Below are 15659 nucleotides of genomic sequence, written 5' to 3' on the forward strand. Positions count from 1 at the left end.
TGACCCATCACTCAGTTGGCTCTGCCCATTCAACAAGAGGAAAGTCTCTCACTCGTTCTGTGAGGGCAGTTTAACTGATGTTTCTGTCACTGCTTTGAGTGAGCCCATGCTTTATAAGGGGGAAAAGGCCGAAAGTAATGTGCTGCCCGCCTCTCCCATGTGTGTGGTTTGCAGGTCTGTCAGCAGCGCTACAAGAGCAGAGCTGACTGAAGGGAACCAAACATGTGAACTGCAGCAGCAAATGGGCCCTGTAGAGTTCAAATGGGTTAGATGGTGATTGCACCCCACCTTTTCACAGGAAACAAAATAGGCAGTCTTTGTTGTTCGTCAGGATTGGACAAATCAGTGTTGAAAAGATACCTATTGCCTCGAAACAGATGCAGAACATCTGGGAAAACCTTGATTGGTCACCCAATGATCCAGATATATATTTGTTTGATTACAAAAATGTTATTATTGATGTGGAAACAACACGGACACTAGAAGAGGCATTGTATTTCATTGCTCAGAGAGTTTGATATCCGTTTCTGAGTTCCCAGGAACTTATTCTTCCGATTATTCCGACACCACATGACTGCAGCATATTTCTTGCAACGTTAACGAAAGTTGAACATCATTTGCGTATCCGGTCCAAAATGTAATTGGTTCTTCCTTGGCCCATGCTACACCCCTCCACCAAGTTTCATGAAAATCGGGGCAGTAGTTTTTTTTGCCTATAATTCTGCTGACAGACAGACAAACCGATCTGAAGACATAACCTCCTTGGCGGAGGTAACATTGTTATTTTAGGGATTCTGCCTTTAATGTATAAATCACATCCTCTAAAATCTCAACTCAGTCGACCATTAGACGATCCACAGAAGGAGATGGCTGCTGCAACACACTGCGGTTTAGGCTGCTCCACACCAGTAGCAGCCTGGACACATGACAGCACAGGCAAAGATTCATGTCCACACAAATACACACACACACTTAGCAAGCATATACACACGATCACCTGCTATCGCACTAATGGTTAGCAGACCTGAGAAGTGAGATGTGGTCATATATAGTGGAATGTCAGAGAGGCTGACAGTGCCCAGAGACATGTAGTTATCTGGTGGGGAAGGGATCAAGTTCTTAACCTCTCCTTTGACCTACTGGTAAAAACAACAAGCAGCCCCTGATCTCTGTGGCATGCCGCCTCAAGACCCCGTGTCTCTGCGTGGATTTGTGTGTGGATTTGTGATGGGTCAAAAAAAAAGAAAAAAAAGGGAGTGTGTCTTTACAAGCAAACGTTTTTACTATACTGTAGGCACTTCAGTGTAGTGAAGGTGCATGCTTGACTTAAGGCGCAGAGGGGCTTTGTCTCCAGTTAGTCTGTCTACAATCCAAGTTCCTAAACACGTCAAACCCACGGTTTTCAACTCAACTGGAGGCTTCAGTCTTGTGTAAGCCAGAGGTTAAACAACAATCGGTGAAGGCACACACTTTTTACTAAACGTTAGTGATGAACTATGACACTTCAGACACCGGAGCAATATAAACCAGGCTCCAGTTTGATGTAATGTTTATACTTTCAGCTGGATTTTTTTTTTATTACCAACCATGCGACTCTCACTCACAACAACAAAAACAAGCTGCCGTTTTGCACAGCAGCACAATCCTTTACTGTGAGAGGCTTTTAATGGCCTTTCCAGATTGGGCCCTAATTAGCTGTTAATCATCTAGGGCTCATAACCGGAGTAGAGACAGCAGGCATGTGTGTATTTGTAGGAGCGTGTGCATTTGCGTGTGTTTGCGTGTTCTCTCCTGCTGTCTATCCTTGTGTTGCGAGGCCATTAGCAGCAGACAAGCTAAAGAGAGCCAAACAGCCCATTACCTCCTTCAGTCTTCCTCTCTCTTCTCCACTATGCTCATCTCTCTCCCAACAGTACCACAGTCGCCAGCTGACACCCTCTAATGCCAGCTATCTGTCATGACCAGAGACCTGTCCACCCACACATCCCTCCCTCTACCCATTTTTTCCTCTATTCTTCCCCGTCCACCCTCCTGTACTCTGGCTCTTTGATTCTGTCTGTATGTGTGCTGTAGTACTGGACTACAGGGTCTTTTAATGACACAATCTGATCCAATACCGACAGCGTACAGTTAACTGATCAAACCCTCTATTAGACATAATCCAAATGCTGTTTTTGCATGACAAATTCACAATATATATATATATATATATATACACATATGTATTCATGTCTGAACACCATGTGATGCCAACATCTTTGCAGGAATGCATCAATCTGATCTGAATTTCACATTTACATTGATCAGCAATGTTACAAACTTACAGGATGTGACTACATGGTTACAGATTATTCACAGACCCCTCATGAACTCAAGAAATCTCTTATTTTATTGTTTTTTTAAACTGAACTTGTTAAGTGTCTCTGCTACTACACCTGCCTGCTGGGCTCGGCTCCAAACTGGATCAATATCTCAATTTGCAGACAGAACAGAAAGAAACCGCAGACTGCAATTGTATCAGCCTGGCAGCAGTAACTAGCAGGTAGCTGTGCATGAGTGCAGACCATTTGGATAAGTCTTAATTGCCTCTGCAGTGCTAAATTGGGCACAAAGGAAAGGACCAGAGGAAACTGAGGGAGCAGAGGTAGATGAGACTGCCGCTCTTAAACTGGCAATGAAAAGCCGCTTTGTGCTTACAGAAGCACAGAGCACATTAACACAGACGCTGGCAAGTTGGTTTCTTCAGTGCAACTGTTTTGACAGATTTTTTTTTAGAGTATAGTATACAATAACATTATCCAAATTACAAATATTCTTACCGTGAGTATGTTCCACGTCTGCATATTAAACAATGTTTACTTGGGAGAGCAGTAATAAAGATGGAAATGAACACTTACATTAAAGTAAAATGGGGGAAAAAAATAGCAAAACAGTCCTATAATAAAAACATGACGGAGCTGCAACTAACGATTATTGTCATTAGCAGTTAATCTGTTAATTATTTGACTAATTAATGGATTAATTAATTAAGTATTAAATGTCTGAAACCTTTGAAAAATCTCTAACTTGTTTTGTCTAAACACTCTCAAGCCTAGTTATTCACTTTACTATGCAGTAAGTCGTTTTCTACATAAATGACTTAAACCACTGACAAACTAATCGTTTCAGCACTACATGACACGAGTATATTTCTTCTTTAGCACAAATGAAGTTAAACACGAGTAAACAGCATGGCACCTCGAGAACACGCTTCCCTGGATACAACCACCTTGGCCTCGACCACGCTGAGAGCCGAAGAGGGAGAAGTGTGTGATTAATGACAGGGGCCTGGCCATATCAGCAGGCTGGTTAACGGATCCCAACACAAGACTGCACAGGTCACAGAGCACACCCAGCCTCATCAGCACCCATTACTAATGTGGGCACACATCGCACAGGAAGCTACATCTGTTTTTACCCCAAACATTTCACTGAGGGGAAGTGTGGCCTGTGTGTGTGTGTGTGTGTGTGTGTGTGTGTGTGTGTGTGTGTGTGTGTGTGTGTGGGTGTGTGTGTGCGAGCATGAGAGAGGAGAGAACATCTACAATGAAAATATGACAGCAAGTGACAACATCCGACATGCATATAACTACACTGAATAGTTCTGCTTTGGGCCGAGCCGGCGGGAAGGAGAGATCAGAAACAGGATACTGCATCATCTCCCTGCACACCGACACAGTTGCAATCTCGCACACGAACGTGCACCAGATGTGTGCGGACAGAGCGAGAGCAGAAGGAGAGATGGCGAGGTGGATAGGGAGAGGTGAGGTGATGTCGGATCACTTTGCCAACACAGCAATCTGAGAGCTGGGGCGTGTCGGAGGAGCGGGAGGCTCAGGTAACAGGAAGAACTGTGAGATGATCAGGAAATAACACTGTCTCTTCGAATTAGCATTTCCAGCCAAAAATAGGAGGAGCAGAAACCTCTGGCGAGTTTTGGGCTGGGTCATGTGACACATGAGGCAGAGACAGAAATGTGCGTGTATGTTTACAATGTGTATCAGTGACTCGAAGTGTTGACAAAAATATAGATTTCTTTTTTTTAAACATATTAATATAATATATAACATTTGAAACTTCACTAAACACAGCTGTGCTTTATCACTTCTCTGTTCACACACACACACACACACACACACACACTGTTGAACATGTGCTCCACCTCAAGAAGAAGCTTGTTTTCATTAATGTAAAACAACTTTAATTATAGTTTATGTTTAATTCAGTCATTCTGCTGAAGAAAAGTCCTAGTTGTCATGTTATAGCTTTGTTATATTTATCTTTTAATAAAAACAATGGATGCCATCGCTGTTGTGGTATCGTAAAGCGATGTTTTTCAAGGTATTGTATCAAAGTTAGAAATTCCAGTATCGTGACAACACTAGCGACTTGTAGATGTTACAAATAAAAAACAAAGTCTATCTTGACAATAACAATAATGTAACACTTGATATTTGTGTGCGTCCGTCTGTGTTTCTTACCAGCCGATTGATGCGTACGAAAGTCCTCTGGGCTCTTGGCCCAAGGCGGCAGCTCCACATCAGAGACTACAGTGCTGTCCTCCATCACTCCCAAGTTGTAACTGTTGGCGTTGACAAACATCTCGGGGAGGTAGTAGAACTCTGGGATCAGCTCCTGCATGGATAAAGCACAGAGGCACGTTTTTAAAAATAATGCTGACTGAAGGATGTTTCTGAAACAGAAGGCTCGGAGAAATCACCAACCAGCCCAAGTAAAGGGGTCAGATTTAGAAAGGTGTGATCTGAATATGTCTAAGGGTATTAAGGAGAGCTGAAGAAGACCCCAAAAAAAGAAATTAAAAGAAAACAGAAGGACAATCCCCTGTATAAATACAGGACAGAAATGATTTACAGATTGCTCTGCGTGTGTCTGTTACAGTTACACAGTGGAGTTTTCCAAATTGTACAATTATTCATGGTAATTACATTTCTGACTGCCGCCCGCATTTGTGCTTTGGCCACTATAGAAGATGTCAAAAATCTCTGAGAATGCACTTAGTTGTGGTTTTTTACTACTCAGTATTCGTTTGCTTTGTCTGTATCCAAGCAGCAGAAGAAGGGTTGTTTTTTCTGCTCCCCCCCCCCCCCCCTCCCTCATTCCACAACAACAGAAAAAGATAGTAGTCAGCCAAATTCTTTCCGAACTATGATGATTTTATTTGGCTGTCCCAAACAACACTAAGTATTTTCAAACTGGCGGATAGTGAGGAGAAATGTAGTTATGACATGAGATGTAACCCCATATGTTGGAGCCATTCGTCATTCTTAACAAAGCAGAACGTGCCACAATGAGTGTAAACATTGCAATTGAGTTTGCGCTTAAAAAAAAACGTACGTAGATAAATTCGTTCTACCCTCGGGGGCCCAAACTGTAATGTTTTGGTTATGGGTATGTCTCACTGATTATGAAACACAAGGATGGACCAGGATGTCTCAATTCTTGGCTGCTTCATGTAAATAGTAAAACTGTGTGTTGTAAAACAGTTGATAATCAAATTGATAATATATCGTGTTGGTATATATCTTAATATGTACTTTATAAACACAAGGCATGGCTTCATTCCTCACCGCATTAGGGAACATTTGTGCATAGACGAGGAACAACAGTAGTGATTTTCAGTCTAGAAAGTTCTAATATCTTGATGGTTTGATTGGTTGATCGCTAATGTGACTGACAGCGTTTGTTTTGGGGATTTGATGGCGGCCCTGCTGTCTGTGAATGAAGCGCTACGACTACAAGTGCTGACTGTTGCTCTGAAAAAAGGAGAGAAAGATACCAAATGGTTGACAGTCTGACATCAGAGATGAACAAACCAGCTCCAGCACCAAGCTGCTCCAGTCTGTCAGGCAAGCAGCAATGATGACAGCATGCAAATCCTCTGTGCTAAAACTTGAGCCCGAGTATCAGGTTTCAGCATTTTTTACTGATTTTCAAGAGCCTGGTCATAGGCAACATGATCTCTAAAGAAAAATACAAATATACTCAAACAATAGCATCACCACTTCTTTGAGAGTAGCTGCACAGAACATCCACCTTTCATCAATAGGGTGAAATCAACCCAATCAAATGAGCAAGCAAACACACAGGTTTAAAACAACACAGCACTTCCTCACTTCTGAAATCTCCTCACTCCACAAAACCCGACCTAAAACTAAAAGGTCAACCTCTTAACGAGGCCCCCAGCTCACCCAGGTTCACTGGCTGCAGCCTGCTGTAAATTTGAGCTGGAAGTGGCAAACACCCACCACACACACACACACACACACACACAGATCTGCACACACCAACAAAACCTTGAGGGCTTCGCTCCCCAACACTCAAGCCTGCCTTGCATGGGCCATTATGTGCAGTGGCCCCTTTGCTCCGGCGTGGTCAGAGGCCAGCCCCTCTGATCCCCAATCCTGTCCCGTCATGGGTCACTGGAAGGGGCTCTGGCCTCTGGGCTCCTCTGCTACACTTCCACTGTTGCTACCTCTAACCCCTCTGCTCCTCTCTCTCCCCCTCTGATGCCTTTGGGCTGAGACTAGGGGTCAGGGGATTGGGGACTGGAGGTCATACTAGCGTCACCCAGGCTAGAGACACATTGAATCTGGGTGTTGTAACCTATTATCACCCCTTCTTTACTAGTGGGGTATGAAAACACTGGGGCTTTTTGCCCTCTGGCAGGGACAGAGGGTTGCTATCAATGGCCCAAATGCTAAAGCTAAATGGTGTACTTAGCATACTAAATTGATACATCTCGTCCCTAATTCCCCTTTTGCCTGGAACATGAATGTGTGCGTCCAAGTGGATAAAGTCGACGGACTCTCATTCAAAATATGCTAAAATTCAAACTGAACATGGAAACAAACTTTATTTTGATGTGAGGTTGAGCTCTCACAGTTTGATCCACATTGACAGGTCTAGACCGAGAGAGCAAACGAGGGCTCTTGTTGGGCTTTCGCAATCAAGCATTGGCCAGCTACGTGGTAACACAATCCATATGTTTTATCGGCGGGATGTGAGGGAGGGGGGGGGGGGGTGGTAAACGCAATCAAGCGTCAAACCCCCCCCAACACCACCGCTGTTCACCCCCCCCCATCCACTGACCCAGTGCCAGAAGACCAAGCAGAACCCAGCTTTGACATAGAATGTCTGACTGTAGTCGTAAATGTTTTAGGAGTGCAGTTAAAAGTGTGCACTGGGGGGTTCGAAGGCCTTCAGTATGAGAATGACCTGTGCTGTTGCGGGGCAGATCCAACAACTCAGCACAGTTTGGGGGCCCGATGGGCAGGGATTCAAGTCCAGGTTATAGCTGGCTGAATCTGAGACAGACGGCTGGGACAGATGAGGATTAGTCCAACGCTTTGATCAGAAGACCAGGAAGCTTTCATTGCATAGGGACAATGATTGGTAGTGACTGGACATTACTCTTTTGAAACCTTTTCTTCTTTGTCTGTAAGGATAGTGGATTGGGGATTTATTCTCCTGGAGTGCTCGGCCCTTTATCTCGTCTAACTTCTAACAAGTCAACCAGGAAAGTATTTTCACATCGTGTCCGTGCACTGCATCCGTACATGTACCTTAACGTCAGATGTGTCTCTCTGGCAGTTCCTCCAGGCCCGGGACACTGAGGAGAAGGTGCGGTCAGCGTGGTCAAACTTCCCTCCTTGGAAGTTGAGAAAAAACGTGGTGAAGGGTTCCTGTTGATAAGGAAAACAACACTTTCAATCCCTCGTCGCGCACTAAAACATGCAGTAAAAGTCTATGTTGCTTGCAGTTCAATACAGCACTAAGTCAACGGATCTGACTCTTTTTACACTCTCTCTGACAAACTGGAATCCAAAAATGAACAAGTGAAATAACAATAATCCCAGTGAACCGCTAAAGCCAATACACTTGTGCTACTGATGCATTTCTAATCATGTATAATCTTGTTAGGACAGATCAATAGCCGTCTCTCTGACGCTATAGCCCCCAAGTGACACAGACATAATATGCTGGGCCACAGATACAAACCAATACTGTAGATAGCTAATTAAGTTCAGCCTGAAATGACGTACGCTTCATTTGTTTAAGGAGTGTACGAGGTTAACCACATTGTATCTCATCATGCAGCATGGGATTAAACGCAATATAAAATCTCACAAATAAACACAAAAATAGTCGCGTAGAACAGATTTCAGTTACTGTATGATGTTAAGTTTGATCTTTAAGTGAGAGTTATAAGTGAGGGTTTCTGGCAAAGTGGCTTTAGAGTAAGCCCACTAATGATGTGCGGAGATCAATGAGGTAACTCTACTGGGAGTCACTGAGACAGTGAGCTACTGGGACAATAACTGGAGAAAACTGCACGTTGGAGAAACTTAGTAACCTCCCTCTCCCTCGAGTGCAGTATGGGAAGATTAATGGCATCCATTCAACAAAAGGTACCGCTGTGAAATGTACACTGCATATACTCTTCAAAGACAAATCAAATCACATAACATAATCCTTCCGTCATATTCTGTCATAATCCTTCACATATTTACATTTTTTGCTTAAGGGGGGAGAAAATATCATTTAATTGCACTGGTTTTTTTTTGTTATTTACTTTATTATTATTATTATTATTATTATTATAAGGCAACGACTTCAGTGGAATAAATCATATGCAGCAATAAATGAGGGACAATATGCGTGTGATGCAATATTTAGCATACATATACTCTCAATTTCATATAAATAAATGTGTTTCTAGGAAGTAGGTGTCTACTTAAGAGTGAATTGAATGATAATATGGAAACTCCAAAGGGAAACAATGGATGCATTTCATTATTTTTGCGGTGATCAACTCAATCACATGGAAAATCGTTGTACGCAAGGAACCGTCGAAAGGATTCTTGCACGTACAAATTGCATTTAACAAAAATATATATGCATAATACAATAACAAAAAACACAAGATAATGTGTGTGCGTGTCAAATTACCGCTAATTTTAAAATGACGCATCTTTTTATAGACACTTACGATGCGCAGTAGCCACATCATGGTGAAGCTGGAGGTGGAATAGTGGGTGCCATAGTGGAACTTCGGCACCTGATCATCCTCCCAGGACTCACATCGGTCTGAAAAGAATGCCGCCCTCTTGGGGTTCAGAGCACCGATGGGCTATGGAGAAATTCAAACATAAAACATAAAACAGATATGTTAAAAAGTGAAACCTGCAACTTCCTCGAACTGCTGCTTGACATGAAAAACAGAGATAAAGACGAGAGAAATGACAAGCGGGGGAAGGATTACTGAAATTTTACCGTGAATACATTCAGGGGCTTTTTTTGCAGCATAACAGTTGAGGCGAGGCAAATGAAGCTGGTAACCTTTGTGCAATTTCAAATGAATATTAGATGATGTTTCCCTTCAGACGGAGATCAATCCTTTCCCACAGAGTGCTTTTTAGAGGCTGTGAAACAGAGCCCCTGCAGCTGGAGTCTGTCAGAGAAAACTAATGCGCTCCAATGAAAGAGTGCCTACTAGGAATATCAATAGCAAGGCCGCGGGTTCCTTTAATTTATAATTTTATTAATGTGTAACTAACACACTGGTTACCAGCCCTCCTTGTAGTCTAGAAAAATGGTTAAGTTGCATTAATTTTCCATCGCTCTACAAAAGCCAATAACCTGGTGCTGCTCGGCTATTATTTAAATACTCATTTATAGAAATCCCTTTCAGGCTGGTTCAATTTTTATTCGTCTACTGCTGGCTATGCCTCATTCCCTCAAACCCCCCTTCATCTCTCTCTCTCTCTCTCTCTCTCTCTCTCTCTCTCACACAAACACACACACACACACACAGCAGATCAATGGTAATGGAATGATGGCCTTTTGAGGATGAGGGCCTAGTAGGGCGTGGATCAATTGGATCTCTTTCATATCATAGGGTGCCTGTCATAGCAAGACTCATCCAGGGCCAGGCATTGATATTGATCTGTGCAGTGGCTACTGTTTTGTGTTGGTGTAATGGGGCATGCTTGTGTTCATGTATTTGTGTGTAGTGGGAGTGATGCGCAGAGCATTTGTGCAGAATTGGTTGCTTGTGCGGTTTCGCTGTGTGTGCTGTGCACATATTTTGTAATTCTGTAAATAGTGTTCCTGGCTGTGTGCGGATTTTACGCGGAAAACGTAGCTGTGTGTTGACAGTGATACACTGTGGGCTTCCTCAGGGCCACTGGGGGTGGGTGAGTACACACTGTGAATTATACATCAGGCCCATTGGTCTGATTTATAGCCCTAATAACAGTCGGCTCATTAAAAAAAGAAAAGGGAGAGGAGGCATATAAAATAAAAAAAGACTGAAAGTGCCACAGTGACAGAGCGAGAGGGAGAATTGTGTCTGAGTGCATGTGGGGGCTGTTGGTTTGCGCGAGCCCGACATTGTTTACTGCTGTAAATTACTGTGGGGCTCGTCCGCAGCTTACAGTAGCTACAGCAGAGCAGCGGTGACGCCGCCGTACATCAGAGCAGAGCACCCGGCACTGTGCTGATGGAACGCCTGCTGCCGCCCCGCCACAGATTGGCCTAATATGTCGTGGCAAAGAATAGCGCTCTGATGAGGACTCAGACAAATGAACCAATCTCGTAGTTTTAATTAGACCAGAGAGAAAGCCACGGAACGAAGATGTGCCGGCGCTTTGAAAGGGGAAAACATCAGAGAATTAATCTTGGATTAGTCCTAATCAGTTCTTCATCAACGGTGGAGGTGGAGATTGTGTTACACAGCCATTTAAAGCAGCTGCGAGAAAATAATTACAGTTACCAAATCTAAAAGGGGAAGGCAACTCAAAACAAATCTGACACGTTTTGTACACCAAAACACATGCAGAGACAACAGTAAAGAGAAGTTCTTGATCAGAACATCAGAGTGTCACAGAAACAAACAGATTTGAGATTATACATAATGCTCCTTGTATGCCACCCTACCTCAAATAGGTAAACATGGTAGCCTGCCAAATTATCCTCAGGTTGAGAACACAAATAAAATGTGCATGTGGGAAAACACTGCCTTATGGAACAACAAGGATCTTCCTGAGAACTATTATAAGAACATTATCCAGTGCTACTTTGCTTTTAAAACAATAATGGGTCACCGGTGATGAAGCATAATGGCTTACTGGCGATTTGAGCATCACTTGGGCTTTGAGTCATAAATCAAAAGAACCTTTTGAAAGGAGTGTTTATGTATAATGTCCTATTTAAACAGTGAAAATGGTGTGGAGGGCCTGGGGGATAAACATATGGGGCGCGTATGGTGAAATCAATACACCATTAGCTGATGTGGCTGTGAGTAGTAGGTTATAGCACAAAGGTACAGGGAACGCTCAATAAATCCTTACTATTTCTGTTGCCATGTAGATGTAGACTACATAATCTTTGCTTGGGAGGCTAACAATTCTTTTAATTGTTTGTTGTGCTTCATTAAAAGCTGTACAACAACAAGAATGACAATGCTTTCGCCTTGGGTGGAATTGTATGACCCCCGTTGACCAATTACAATCGCCCTACAGCCATCTATATGTAGGACAAGTGCTTTTTTGTGGGGAAATGTGTGCAGAGCTGGGGTGTACGAAAGGAGAGTTACAACACTTCAGAAGCAGTCAGTTCTAGTGTGTGCTTATCGTGACTACAATGTTATCTCGGGGGTCGACATTTGATGTCAGGTTGAGGTTAGAGTTTATGATAAGAAAGTCCCTAGGGTCAGAATGGCTCTGGCAGCAGGGAACATAAATTCTGTGGGGCCTCTGTTGTACTGGGGATGATGACAGTGTGTGACACACACACACACACACGTTCATGGCAATTTGGCTTCTCAATGTCACTGGAGGCTTCTCAGATGACCTGTTTCTATATGAGACAACCAACCAACATGACATAGGGACATGGGGGGGGGGGGGGGGGTAAGAGCGAGAGAGAGATGTGGATGTGAGAAAGAGAGACAGAGTGAGTGGCAAACAGAGGGAGAACACTAAAACAATAAAAAAAAAAAAAAGGAAACAAAGCAGGAGGAAGAGGAGAAACTATGCAAGGTGGTGAATGATGCAGACACAGACAACAGTGAATGTCAGAAAACATTAGGATGCAAAGAAAAGAAACACGGAGCACAAATGATTGTAGATGCAGAATTGAGGAGTGGGGGTTGATTTGAGGCGCTGAGCAGTGCTGCTTGCCCTTTTCCAGACACTGCAGTCTGCCACGGTTCAGTGGTCATACACTGATATCACACGCGTGTCAACAACATGAATAAAACAGATGTAATAAAGATTGGCCCTGCTCCACCCCCCCCCCCTCCTCCTCCTTCTTCTCACTCTGCTGCTATTCTGCTCTCTGAGGGTGAAAAAAAAAAAAAAAAAAAAGGAGCAATGACGGCAAATGATGTTGTTCTTCTTCTCTTACAATCTCTCCTCCCCTTTTCTTTTGCTCTAAGATTGTCGCTCTGTTTCTCCTCCTTTCACGCATCTCCCCTTCATTCACTTAGTCCCCGGGGCTGCGAGGCTTGACTGTGCACAGAGTCTGAGCTGTCCAAACTCCAACGCCGTGCAAAGGAGAGGAGCGGGAAGCAGAAATGAGCTCGGAAACTGAAAGGAGGGCTGCATGTCTGTGTGTATGTGCGAGCCTGTGTTTGTGGGGCAAGTACAACTGTCACATTTCAGCCTACTGGGCAACATGAAGTCAGATAAACAGAGGAATTATGCAGCTTCATACAGCGGGGAAAGCCACACTGGGAGGGATAAACACAGAGGATGGACACAGAGGAGCAGATCGGAAGTGAAAGCAGGACTAGGGAGAACCTAAGGGACAAGGTGTTGACTGTTGGGGTGTTTGAATCTGTATGACAGGGCGGTGTGAAAGAATGGAAGTGTGAGTGGATGGTTCATGTGTCTCTAGTACATGTGCAGGGCTACTGTCTTGGATTACATTGTGCAGATGGTTTCTTTCACAACGTTTGGCTCAGTCAGGCCAGAATTTGTAACATCACAATTATACATCAAGATTTACTATTTCAGTGGAATCTTCCCTATTTGCTTGCAGAGGCAAAGTCAATTGCATTGCAGTTTTGTGGGGAGTTCAACATGACGAAACATCCGAATTCTCACCTTTAACCAATTGCAAACTCTCCTATAATCTCAGATTTTTAGGGTACGAAAGGAACCAGAAAGTCCAGAATGGAGGAAGCTAATATGGCCATGTTCAGACTGACAAAAGCACTGTATCGAAAGAAGAAAAAGGAGAAAGAAAAACAGCCAACGGGGCCCTCGCATAAAGAAGGCTGGATTTTATGTCAAAACAATTGAACATTGTTCAAACGCAGTGCAATATCTTTAGGCATTGCACTTTATTTCATTGTTGGCAAATCAAATTCATGCAAGCTGTTGTACGTTCCTATCGGGTTACTTTGTCACATGAGCGTAACAATGCTACTGTTCATCTTACGTTTACGAAAAACGATAAAATCCTTTCTGCAGGGAAAAATCTCAAGTTATAAAATCCCGTCTTTAACTATTAAGCATTTATTAAACCTTAAAGGACATCGATGTATTAGAAAAACTGGACTTCCTGTAATATGTTGCATTCTGCTCCATTAGATGAATACCTCCACCTCACCCTGCGTGAACATGGGATGCCCTCAGGAACCGAACAAATGCCCTCAAGTGTAACTCTGAAAGGCATTTCCTCCAAGGTATCCCCTGTCCATTAACACATGCCTTTTTGTTCGCGTGGCTGATTTATTCAGTCATTTTATTTCCAGCAGCGAGACAGTACGCTCAATCATCTCACTCTAAAACTAATCCTCTGTCCTCCTACCACTGGACAACATTACCCACAACTGATGTTCAGTCCAGCGAGAGGAGCTGGAAAGTAGTAGGAGTACCTTTTTTTATCTCTTTTGACTTCATGTTTATGTGTGGAAAAGATGTTGAGTTAATGCGAGTAAATAATTACATGTCTACTTACAATATGGGGGAGAATGTTTTAAGCAGTTTCAGCGGAGTGAGTGTGTGTATTAATGTGCCAGGGAGCATCTCAGGGCAGGTTTCATTGTTTTAAGCCCAATCACTTGATGCCTGGAGCTACCAGGGAGTATTACTTCACTTCCTGGGGTGTTGCAGAAGGTCAAACTTGAAAGAATTAAATTATGAAGTTTGAATACTGGAAAACGATAGCTAAACCAGAAGATGGGAGTCACTGAGAGAAGTTCAAATCTGCTTTGACTGCAGCAACTATGAATACAGATGATCTGTATTGTAGGTCAGCTGCAATTTTGGGAAATGTTTATTTGCAAAAACATGAAACTGAGTGTCTTACCTTGGACAGATCTCTGAAGTTGCTGGGCAGAGTGAGGTCGAATTCCTCGGAGTCGTAGTTGGTGATAACCCAGGGGAAGACCGGGTACTGATTTAGGTCATTAAAGGTCCGACCTGCAGCAAAGTGACAAAGCTTAAACAAATCATGGTATCAAGGACGAACGACAAAATGATTTCTGTGTACATTTCCTCTATTGGCAGGTCTGTGCAACAATCTGCGAGAACGTCACACCGGCTGGTGTCCTCACCAGAGATGGTGTTGAGAAAGATAAGGTAATCAAAGTTGGATATCTCGCGGCGTTGCCAGCGCTGGGTCATGTTGGAGGCCTTGAAAAGCTGCTTTGGTGTGGCCAGAGAGATACGCCTACAAAGAGAAAAGACCATATTAAAAACACTCAATCCATTGAAGTGTTTCCTGCCCTGTTGAGAACGGACAAATAGTGTCCCGAAAAAGTAGAGACAAAGTCAGTAACCACGTCACAAGAACAGCAATTAGCAGACCCAAAAGACCCTTGGGCTTATTAGACTTTCGCAATACCAATGTCATTATATGAAAAATCTATTTTTCTTACGGTCTTGCTAATTAAGAAGACAAATATGCAATAAATTTGTTTAAATACACATATTTGTGTGCATGTGCGCACACAGAGCCCAGGGCATGATGTATGCAGTGGGACAAAAACAAATGATCCCCAATCCAATTAAAACAAAGGAAAATAATGGAATTAATCACTGTCAGGGTGTGAGATTAGAGTCATTAGGCCTCTCAAAGGTGAAAATACGACTTTCCTAATACAAATGTCCTACAAGACACACTTCTCCTTGTATTATGTATCGTCACCAAGCAATAATGTGCATTGACATACTTTCTATACAGGTTTCTATATTTCCTTTTTAGATCTCGTCACAACTAGATGTAAACATGTAGAGAGGAGAAAAGACCGAAGGTTTTAAAAGCATTAGGATTCTATCCAATTATGAGCAACCATATTACATGGATAATGAAGTGTGGTCGTGTAATTATCGTCGTGGCACCCTGGACATTAAATAATGTGTGCTGCGCCGGCTGCAGTAGCTTGTGTGTGTGTGTGTGTGTGTGTGTGTGCACCGTGCTGCCCTGTACAGCTGTCCTCAGGTCAAAGAGGCAAGGTGTAACCTGGCCTGTAACTAGTTTGATTAATGAGCCCAACACAAACACACACAGATTCTCTCACCCTAACTCTGTGTGTGTGTGTGTGTGTGTGTGTGTGCGTGTGTGTGTTCATCCACACTGACCCATTA

General features: G+C 43.2%; 1 protein-coding gene across 1 annotated transcript in view; it reads right to left on the minus strand.

The window, feature by feature from the left end:
- Positions 1–15659, minus strand: part of lrba (LPS-responsive vesicle trafficking, beach and anchor containing) — a 169979-nt gene that overhangs the window by 32282 nt on the left and 122038 nt on the right. Inside the window, 6 exon segments of the mRNA XM_029434539.1 lie at positions 4521–4541; positions 4543–4674; positions 7623–7742; positions 9050–9190; positions 14380–14492; positions 14627–14742. Coding sequence (XP_029290399.1) covers positions 4521–4541; positions 4543–4674; positions 7623–7742; positions 9050–9190; positions 14380–14492; positions 14627–14742 — 643 coding nt within the window.

The sequence above is a fragment of the Cottoperca gobio genome, chromosome 1, assembly GCF_900634415.1.
Source record: "Cottoperca gobio chromosome 1, fCotGob3.1, whole genome shotgun sequence".
In the NCBI taxonomy this organism is placed as follows: domain Eukaryota; kingdom Metazoa; phylum Chordata; class Actinopteri; order Perciformes; family Bovichtidae; genus Cottoperca; species Cottoperca gobio.